At 43.6% G+C, this 10,414-nt stretch overlaps 1 protein-coding gene across 1 annotated transcript in view; it reads left to right on the top strand.

Annotated features, from left to right (window-relative positions):
* Positions 1–9,783, top strand: part of GTF3C1 (general transcription factor IIIC, polypeptide 1, alpha 220kDa) — a gene marked incomplete at its 5' end in the record, with an annotated part of 31,414 nt that extends 21,631 nt beyond the window's left edge. Inside the window, 7 exons of the mRNA XM_010083812.1 lie at positions 74–358; positions 2,339–2,595; positions 4,039–4,325; positions 4,856–5,516; positions 7,042–7,081; positions 7,834–8,026; positions 9,562–9,783. Of these exons, the coding sequence (XP_010082114.1) occupies positions 74–358; positions 2,339–2,595; positions 4,039–4,325; positions 4,856–5,516; positions 7,042–7,081; positions 7,834–8,026; positions 9,562–9,783 (1,945 nt within the window). The remainder of the gene's footprint in view (positions 1–73; positions 359–2,338; positions 2,596–4,038; positions 4,326–4,855; positions 5,517–7,041; positions 7,082–7,833; positions 8,027–9,561) is intronic.
* Between the last annotated feature and the right edge of the window lie 631 nt (positions 9,784–10,414).

Raw genomic sequence — 10,414 nt, forward strand, 5'->3', positions numbered from 1 at the left:
GTCTAAAACTCATACACAGTAAAGAACAGGTTATGAAAGTTTTGTGCTTCTTTGAATTTGTCTTTTTGTCCAGAGTTTTTACGTGGCGATTTCCCAGTACAATTTGTACAGAGTCCTTTCAGTTCTTCGAGAAGCTCAAGGATGCTGAAAAATCAGACGAGCCGGATAACTTCTCATTTAAAGATCAAGAGAACAAAGCCTCAGAAGGCATGATCGCATTTCCTATGGATGGACCTGGTGGGCAGTGTGTGGCGATGCTTTCCCTGTTCTCCCTGGGGCTTGTGTGTGTGAACGTGAGAATCCCAGAGCAGATAGTTGTGGTGGACAGCACTATGGTGGAAAATGAAGTGATAAAAAGGTAAACACTTATTTCTGTTAGTAAATATGGTTTGGGGGTAACGATTGAAATTGGACAGGCGTTAGCATTTTCTGCACTGCATTGTGGCATGTTTTACTATCATATTGTTTAGATTTTTATTGCTGAGGGAGCATTCTGAAGACTTAATGGCACTTCATTTAGTGCCTGTCATTACAGCCTGGGACTGCATTTGTCCTCACATACGTGACATTTAAATTGCTCGGCACTTCACTGCCATCAGCGCTAATGTGGGAAGGAGAGCAGTGCGTGCTAGGTGAGCATTTTCAGCAGCTTAGCGCCTTCCCATTTCAAGGGCTGAGAAGGATTAGTAACAAGGCTTCAGCTTTCAGTGAAACCTGTCTCCACAGTATTTCTTCTACGTATTGTCTCCTCTTTGGGTTTTTGTCTTTGTTTTTCAAAAACCTCCAGTAATTGAATACCACTGAAATGGAAACTCTCCCTAGGCAGTCTAATCCTATGAATAGTTATCCTCACAATCATCATGTGTTTTCTTTGAGTGCAACTAAAATCTCTTGCTGTGGTTTAACCTGTTGCTTCCTGTTTTATTGCCAATATACATGGAAAATACTTTGTTCTCTTTCGAGCAGCTATTTGAAGATTGTTATCATAGTCCTCCTCCCATTATATGCTATTCTTTCAAATGAGCAGCCTCAGTTCCTCTAGCTGTGTTTTTGGTATGACATTCATGTTTTCCAGATCTCTGTCGTTCTTGTTATTTTCCTCTGGACTGAACTGTCACGTCAAAAACCAAATGCCATGCTCTTGCTGGCAGGTCTGTGCCAATTACATCATGGTATATAGGTGATCTGCCCGCTAATCCATCCCAAAGTGACGGAAGGCTGTGGGCTTGCCTTGCCAAAAAAAAAAGATTCTTATAATTCACTAGAAAAAGTTTATTCTCTTTTATTTAGTTAATTGTTTCCCCTCAGGGTGGGGACAGGTGCATAGTACTGTAATATAAATAACATGCATTTGTCCGTACGAAATTGTTTCTCTTTTCCAGACTGTTTCTCCAGTTTGCTGGAAATGTTCTGAATGCAAATCCTGTCTTCTCATATAATTGCAGCCTCTCCAGCTCAGTGATCCTCTGCGAACTTAATAAGTGATTTTATCACCCAGGTCATTAGCAAAAATCCACTGAACCCTGGAGTAGTCCCAGTTCTGAGTACGGGTGTCCAAGTCCCCTTTTTCAACTGGTTGTGTACTCGCACTATTTTTTTGAAATGATGTGTTTTTTGAATATGCTTTAAGAGAAGGTACTGAAGGTCTGCTTCATCTTAGAAAAGGTTGTAAGGAACCTTTGTCTCTGGCATAATCTGCTTAAAACAGAGGCAGCTTCAGAGTTAGGTGAGGTTGTTCAGAGCCTTCACCTTTATCCATAATGACTCTTGTGGTTTGGAATGAAATAGCATTGGTTTGACTAAGTTTGTTTCTGAGAAATTTATCCTGGCTGCTGCTACTGTTCTCTTTACTTTGAGGCTGTCTGCAGATTGTTTTGTGTTGGGTTTTTTGGGTTTGTTTTTGTTTGTGTGTGTTTTGTGTTTTTTTTAAAGTAACTGAAGCCTTTGGTCTGTCATTCTTTCTTCTTTTCTCCCTTAAAAATAACCACTGTCTGCCCTATACCGCAGTATCCTTTATGGTCTCAGCCTTCGTGCTCTGACAGGCGTTCCCTCATGGCGAAGCGTCTGCCGAAGAAGTTCAGCACTGTAAGCAGAGAGATTTTGGGTTCATTTCAACATGTTTGCAAAAAAAAAGAGTTTCCTTTCCAGGGACCTGTAGTGCATTTTCTTTTCTATAGTTGCCTGTTCTCAGCAGTTTAAAATCAGGCTGCTGTGGACATACCCACAGCTGTCCATGACTGAATACTGGAATGCAGAACAGCACGGGTTCTTGCTTTGCTCGGTGTAATGAGTCACTTTCTTATTTTGGAAAACAAACACACACCTCTGTTTGCTGTAGTTTGGGAAAAGAAGGACTTGAGGATGATGATGACGATGATGATGATGACTTAGATGACAGCTCTGGAGGTAAACCGAGAATAGCAGTAAAAGCTCGTCAAGCATCTCATACCAACTACTTACTGATGAGAGGCTACTACGCCCCTGGAATTGTCAGCACGCGCAACCTGAGTCCCAGTGACAATATCGTGGTCAATTCCTGCCAGGTGAAGGTTAAGCTGCGATGTACACCAGTTCCAGGAAGGCTCAGCTCTCCAGGTTAGTTTCTGTCTGGCCTAACTTGCATGGAAGTGGGTTGTTGCAGGAAAGATAACGAGCTCATGAGTTGAGGAACTGATTTGAATGAAGCCTCTTGATATGAACATTCTTTTTTCATTACCCATGCAGTCTGTCTTGTAATGCTTTCTCTCCTGACTTGAAACAAGGTGGTTGACTTACAGAGGCACCTTTTGTTGGTAACAAAACCTTGCCTGTTGTTGCCTGTATTTCATGTTGTGTGAAACTATTAATCCAAAGAGGAAGTCTGTCCTCTGCTCTGATATCTCTTCTCCAGGAGGTTTTTCACTCCCTTCTGCAAATACCATATTATGTTACACTCAGACTTCCTCCTCTGTAAAGAGAAAAGAAAATTTTTCAGAGCTCCTTGAAGGGAAATTCACATTTACTTGTCTCATGCAAGTGCCAGAATTAGTGGTGTCCGATCTCTGGCCTTTTACCTACAGCAATTTAAACATTTTGATAATATTTAGAGCTTGAATATTTGCAATTTATCAGCACTCTCCCTTCTTAAAGAGCATCTTCCTTTCCCCTGTCATGCAAATGTATCCAGGAGAGCCTTTAGCTGTTTATCTCTTTAGTTGGAGGGTCCAGTGCTGTCCCTGCCCATTCCTCTTGCTGCTGTGGTAGAGGTAAAATAGCAATTCTTTCTCCTATCTCTGCTGCCACACATGCCCTCCAGCTCTGCTGAGCTGATGGCTCATTACAGTTGGTCTCATTTTTCCTCGGCTGTCAAAGAAATGCAGCTGTCATATGAGTGTCCCACAAGGCAGCTGCAGATAAAAGGGTGGGGAGCAGGTAAGAGCAGCGCCAAAGCTGCCCTCTCACCATCCAGGACTGGAAAAAGGTGTTACACTGCCTCAGCTTCTGAGTGCTCTGTACGGTGGGGGCCAGCTTTGGGCAGTGATGACTGTCTCCAAACACAGAGGTGTTTGTTACACCGATTGTACTAAGACATTGACAGCTTGTAGTTTGTACCATGTTTGGCCAATTGCTTTCTGCCATGGATCAGCCGCTTCCAATTTTTTGATTAATAGGGTCCTCCATAGCATCTCCTTGCCCTAGACTTTTCACTGGACCTTCTTCAAAAAATAAGGAGATGATTCCCTCATTAGCTTAGAGTTAAGCTGACCCAGTGTTAGAGAGAATACCAGTAAGTCTACACTGTCTTTCACTTTGATACGAGGGTAAGCCCTTGTAAACCAGCTTGTTCTTCTTCTATAGGTCTTTTCAGAGACAAACATGTAAGGCAGAAAGAAAAAAGGAAACTGCAGCAAAGGAGGTGGAAAACTGAGCTCCATTTTTAATTGGAATAGTCTAGAACTCCTCTCATCTGCCTGTCTCAGAATGTTTCTCTTTCTGTAGTGTATTGCACACTAACAACTGCTTCACAGCTTATGCACTTGGTTTTTACTTGCCCTGCAGTTCCTTCTCTGCTGGATAACATGGCTGTGGGAATCTCCTGCCTCCCTGAAACTTTTACAAGGCTGATCAAAGTCCAAGAAGAAAATTACGAGGTTGATCGGTTTCTTCGTGAGTGTACAGAAGGTTATGGTTATAATCCCAGAGATGTAGCTGCTGTTTTGGAGATCCGTAATGCAATTGAGGAAACTTCCCACTTTGGAATTTGCAAAGCTGAGCTGAGCACGCGTTTCTGCAGCTACGAAGAGGTGGAACCTGAACGCACCAGGAGCTTGGAGCAGTACATTCAGGTGGTTTTACAGCCAGCTGCTTTCCATACATTAATGTTTGCATGCTTACTATTCCTCCTGGAAGACAATCTTCCAGGCTGTAGGAAGCATGTATAAATTGAAGAAACCTGTCTGTAGTAGGCAAGAGAGCACATACCAGTACCTGATAGCAATCTCGCCTCAAAGTTAGGAAGGCCAAAAATTAAAGCAGCACTTACTCAGAGATAGGAATGAAGTGTTTCAGAAACCTAGAGGGACCAACATTCACCTTTGGAAGCAAAATACTAAAAAAACCAGACACATTTTAAATTAAATTAAATTTAAAAAAAAAAAAAAAAAAAGTCTTGTGCTGTAATTTCTGAAGAGTTCAAGGGGAAAATGTATTTTCAACTTCAGTGTAGCAGGACAGAAAACTGAATATTCTTCTAGGCTCTTCCTCTTTCTTTACTGCCAGTTAAAGATGGCAATTCCGTGATATTTGTTTAAACTGACATTTTCCAGTGATAACTCCTGAGACAATTTTTGTGATTTTTTTTTTTCTTTTTTAATAGGACTTGATTGAAATGCAGCAGGTTTTAGAAGTAGGAGGCCATGCTGTAAGACTGGTTGCAATAGTATTTGCCAAGCCATGGCTGTTACATTCAGTGTGTCTGAAGAATAAAGGAGATGATTCTGATCAGCAAAGTGCAGACACTGCTCTCCCAGATGCACAGCAGGATTGCCTGCCGTCAGAACCAAAGATGGGAGAGGAGTGTTCCAGAGAGGAGGAGGAGGAGCTGGGAAAAGACACACAATCTGTCAGCGATGAAGAACCCCCAAGGAAGAGATGTAAGACTCAAAATGATGTCCTTCAGGATGGCAATCAACTCTGCCAGGGTTCAGAGAGTGGTTTGGAAAGTGCAAATGAGAATAACTGTGATGCGAGTGTTACTGATCCTGCTACAATGAAGGAGTCAGCCATGGATGAAGAGCCAGGCTCCCCAGGAGGGCAGACTGAACACCCAGCTGAGCACCCAGTGTGTGCTCCAGACGCTGTGGATGCGGACACTTACAAGGAACAAGATAAATCTTATTCTGAGGACAAAGAACTTGAAGCAGAGAATGATGAGCTCAGCACTGAGCCCAACAAGCAGCTCCCTAGCCGTGAACAATCAGCCAGTGAGCAGGATGATGAGCTTTCCTACTTCCAAGAGAACCCAGGAGTCTCTAAAGGTACGTAGGAGCACTCTGCATCCAAGAAATAGAGACTAGCTCATCATCAGCTGATCCCAAACAGCTAGCTTCATTTTGTAAGCAAATACTAAATTCTTTATGAAGCCGTACCAGAGAGAGGTTGTAATTTCTCACATACGAAGTGACATAACGCTACCTGATCTGGAAGGACTTGGAGGTTTCAAATACATCAGATTCCTTCCTGTGCCTGTTGTGGGAATGTTCATGACTAGTCCAGAAATGTGTTTTCCTTAGAAACTAGTTTCCATGTCTTACTCCTCTCCAAGAACATATTTGGATCTGAAGTTTCTCATTTTTGGCTTCATTCCAAAGGCTAGACATCTCTACACCTAGAAAACCCAGCTGGTGTACATTTAATAGAATGCCTGTGACTGAAAGTTGTAAAGTCGTTAAACTCATTCTCCAGAAAGCAGCACACACCAGTGAGAAGGTTAATAGCCTTGTTTGTAACCCAATTTGACTTCATGTTCATTTCCGTTTTACTGCCAGTTTTCTTTTTTAATCGCTAGTAGTTCTTGCCAAGCTTTACATTAAGTAGGTTGTTGGGGGATTTTATTTTGTTTTTGTTTTTATCAGCTCTGATTTCAAACTGAATAACAAGCTAACTGCTTGTGTGGCATTTAGCCAAGAGCTGTCGTTACCCACGTTTAGAGCTGCAGATTGCCGTGTGAATCAGTGCATCTTTGAGCCTGGGGTTGGTTAACTGGAGCCTTCCTGCAGGGAGCAGACTCAGGGCTGTCTAAACAGCACAGGCTGCAGCAGTTCTTGACATGGAACTACCAAAGTACTGGCTTGGATTTTACTTCCTCTACTTGTTTGTAACACAGTAGTTACGTTAGCAAGTGTAGAGTTCTTACTGGTCTTACTGGTGAAGGCCAGCTGAAGGGTTTACATGTGCTTAGGCCAAAGCTGGTAGCCTCTGGGTGTGGTAGAAATACCTACATTAAATAATGGTGTAATTAACACCCATGACATAATGCGTAATGGAAGCTGCAGGGACAGCCTGCACTTTGAAACTGAACCCTGCTGAAATCCTGAGTCTGCATTCTCCAGCCTACAGCTACTCAGACTCCTGCTCAACATCCGTACCGTTACCAGGAGCATCGAGTGAGCAGCGAGTGCTGTGAGCTGCGACCCTGCCGCGCTCTCTGTGTGACACTCGGCTCTGCCAGCCCATAGAATCGCCTGTTGTTCAGCCACGGCATCGGACTTCTGGGAATAAAACCTTTTGCTGTGATTTGGGAATGGAACCACAAAAGGGGTGGCTGGAGTAGACAGGCTGGTTGTGAGAAGAGGTCTGGGAAGAAAGAGCATGCTGCAGGCAGGGAAAGGCGCAGTGGACACTTGGAGCTTGCCGTGCAGCTGAGAACACCACACGGCAGAGCTGGCTTGTGTTATTTTCTAGCGTACGCTGCTGTGTTTTACAGCTTAGCCACCTTTTGCTTTCCTTCCCCTAGATAAAGAGTTTGGGTCAATTAAAAACTCCACACTCTTTTCTTTCCAGGAAGTTCTATGGCAGATGTGTCCCAGGCAGCCAGGGACCGGTGAGTACAGAGATGTCTGTGGAATAACTGAACACTTAGCCCTACCAAAATAATATCTGGAAGCAAATGATTTGGAAACCTTAGTTTTATGCTCTGGTGGGCAGTGAGCATTGATGATGGAGGAACCCCATGTTTTCCTCCATTTTTCTTGTTAACATTACTTGTGCTTGTATGCATGAAGAAATTTCTCTGATACATGTTTTTTCCCCCAAACCAACTAGCTCCAAATATCAGAGGAACAAAACTGATATTTTTTCACAAATAAGTGCAGTGCCAGAAACTCCCAGCTGCCACGTGCCCAGGAAAGGCCTGGAGAAACTGCAGTATGGGAAATGGGAATTTCTAGGCAGGGTCTGTCTTTTGACTCCAAAATGCTGAAAATGAGGAATTTCTTTCCTATCTGAGTGCTGTTGCTGCATGTTGCAGATTGAAGCAGGCCCTGGATAACTTTTGGAGGACATTAGAGCTAGTAATAAAGTTTTCCTGGTCATCAAGACTCAGGGCAACTGTTGGGTGGGATAATGGTTTTAAAAGTGCTTCTTGGGTGGTGAACACACATACTTCAGGTCTGTGGAACTGTCTAGTAGATGAGCACAGTCTCTGCTCAGAGCAGCTGCAGAATTTACCCCAGCGTGTGAGCAAACACCAGCAATGGGTGTAGTGAGAATCTCTATTATGCAGAAATTATGATGATGGAAATCTAGCTAGAAGAATAATTCCTGACAGAACTGAATTTAAATTGCCTTTTGCAGGGCCTGCGAGAACGTCTGCTTCATTGGGAGACCGTGGAGGATTGTGGACGGGAACCTGAACAAGCCGGTGTGCAAGGGGATGATGGAAGCCGTGCTCTACCACATCATGACAAAACCAGGCATCACGGAGGGCACGCTGCTGCAGCACTACACCGGGGTCCTGCAGCCGGTTGCTGTCTTGGAGATCCTGCAGGTACGTCAGTCATCAGCTGCGTGGACTTTAATCTGGCTCAGCTTCCACATGTGAGAGTCAGGAACTACTTTGCTGGAAGTCCCAGAAAATGGGGCTGTCAATGAACCATGAAAAACAACCTTCTTCTGGTGCAAATTAACCAGAGCCAGAGCAAGTTACTGTTCATGATGAGGAAGGAAGGAAGCCTGCTTTACCTATCCTTGAAATTACCAATTACTGAGTTTAAAATCTGAGCTTGCTTCTGAAACGGATGTACGTGCAGCTGAAATTCTGGTTGGTTATGTAGGAGTGGTGGCTTGTCACTGTGGAATATCAAGTTGGACCGTTTAACGCAGTGTTAATCACCATCGAGCTTATCTTAATTTTTCCTTGTATACCATTCAGATGGAGAGTCTTTGACATAAGAATCAGACTGGAATGTGTCTGTGCCAGACAATACTGTAAATAAGACCTTCCATCCTGACAGACTGCTTAAAGGCATACATCCTTAATTATAAAACAATACATGCTGGGAAAGTTTGAGTTTCCCATATTTTTTTCCCCACATCTTGGAAGTTTGATTGCCACCACTGCTACTTTGCAAATCAAACCTTTATATTTTTCTTCCTATAAGGATTCAAGATCTTAAGTATAGCAGCAATATTGCAGTCCTTCCCATAAGCATGACTTCCCCTGCCAACGCTGGCAATTAATATTCCAGTGGATGTACGCCACGCTTCTGTCCAAAGGCTCAGACATTTTGGTATCAGTGCAAGTTGCATGTACCGCTGGTCACGCACTGAGCAACCATCCTGCCTCCGAGGTGTCCATGTCCTGTGCACAGCAACACTGCCACGAGGGTAGCTGGGATCAGGGGTGGGTTTAAATCCGCAGTACAGAGTGTACAGGGAGGAGGTGTGCATGTGTGCGAGAGCAGTACAGATTCCTAGGTGATTTTAATTCAAATCCACAAAATAAAGCAGTTACCTGTACATTTTACAGACTGCAGAACTTGAATATAACTTCTCTACCAATAAATTTGATAAGAACTGGTTTTGAAACTGTAGACAGAGCATAATATACCCAATACTGGTAAATCTAAATTCATACCTACATAAGATTACTGGATACACACCAGATGTTTTCAGCAAACAGAGCACGTAAATTGTCTTGCTGGGTGTTGCTGTGGGAACGAATACTAACCCATTAGCAAGAACTGACCATAAGTCTGGGATTTACATCTATACCAGCCTTAAATTATTTGTAACTTGTCCTGTTGAGATCTGTTGTTGAACATGTTCTGTGTCGGTAGCCAGATGTCAGCCGTGGTGCTGAATGTCACAAAGGGGCATAGATCCAGCTCTGTGCACCTGCACTGTTGTGCTGTAACCTTTGCCGTCCCCAGGGTCTCCGAGGGGTGGAGTGAAGCCACTTCTGGTGTAAGTTGTTCAGTGTTTCTGAGAACACTGCAGGTAGAACAGCATTCAGTGTGGGTTTTTTCACTGTAACTCTCAAGCTAAAATATGTGATTTTTTTTTTTTTTCCCCCCCCTGCAGGGTCTGGAAACTCTTGGTTGCATCAGACGATTCTACATGAGAAAGCCATCCCCGGTGTCACTCTTTTCTCAGCCAGTTATAGAAGAACAACTGAACAACCCCAAACTGAGTGAAGTGCCAACAATATACTATGAGCCCACGATAGACTGTACCCTCAGGCTGGGAAGAGTGTTCCCCTCTGAAGTGAACTGGAACAAATGGGTGCAGATTATCCCTGTATAGCAGAGGTAAAGCTCTCATTCTAAATTGGTTGAGCCTGTGGGTGTGTTAAGGCAGATTAAGTGTTACAATTCGTGCTCCAATCATGTTTTTATTGTTATTTATCCTTTTTACTTTTGAATGTATTTAAACTGAGAATAAAGCTTAATGTTAAGACACGGGTAATATTTGATCCCACTTTAAGTATATTGTCTTTTTATTAATAACTGCTTGCAGACCATATAGTTCATAGTTCCTCCTTTACCCCCCGGGGTTTTTGCAGGTCCCAGACACGGCCCCTGTTTGGTTTTTTTCTCCCTCCAAGGCCCCAGCAGTACCCCTGTACCTCTGCTTTGCCTTCAGGGCTGTTGCACGGCAGCTGGCTCTGTGCTAAGGCTGGGTAACTATTCTTCAGCTTGGCTATCCTGAGCTCTGTCTGTATTTTAAACACCACCGGGCATTAGTTTATTATTTGTGCTTTTAGCTGAACTGCTCCACGGTGTGAAATAAGAGCCACAGGGCAGAAAAACACCCTGTGGAGGCTCTGCCTGCCCTTTCCAGCTGTATACAGCAGCCTGCTCCTAGCTCAGGTTCTAAAGCAACCACACAGCAGACACCGGCTTCCCACAGGGATGTGTTTATTGCAGGAAAAGAC

Source organism: Pterocles gutturalis, unplaced genomic scaffold, assembly GCF_000699245.1.
Source record: "Pterocles gutturalis isolate BGI_N339 unplaced genomic scaffold, ASM69924v1 scaffold10540, whole genome shotgun sequence".
Taxonomy (NCBI): Eukaryota; Metazoa; Chordata; class Aves; order Pterocliformes; family Pteroclidae; genus Pterocles; species Pterocles gutturalis.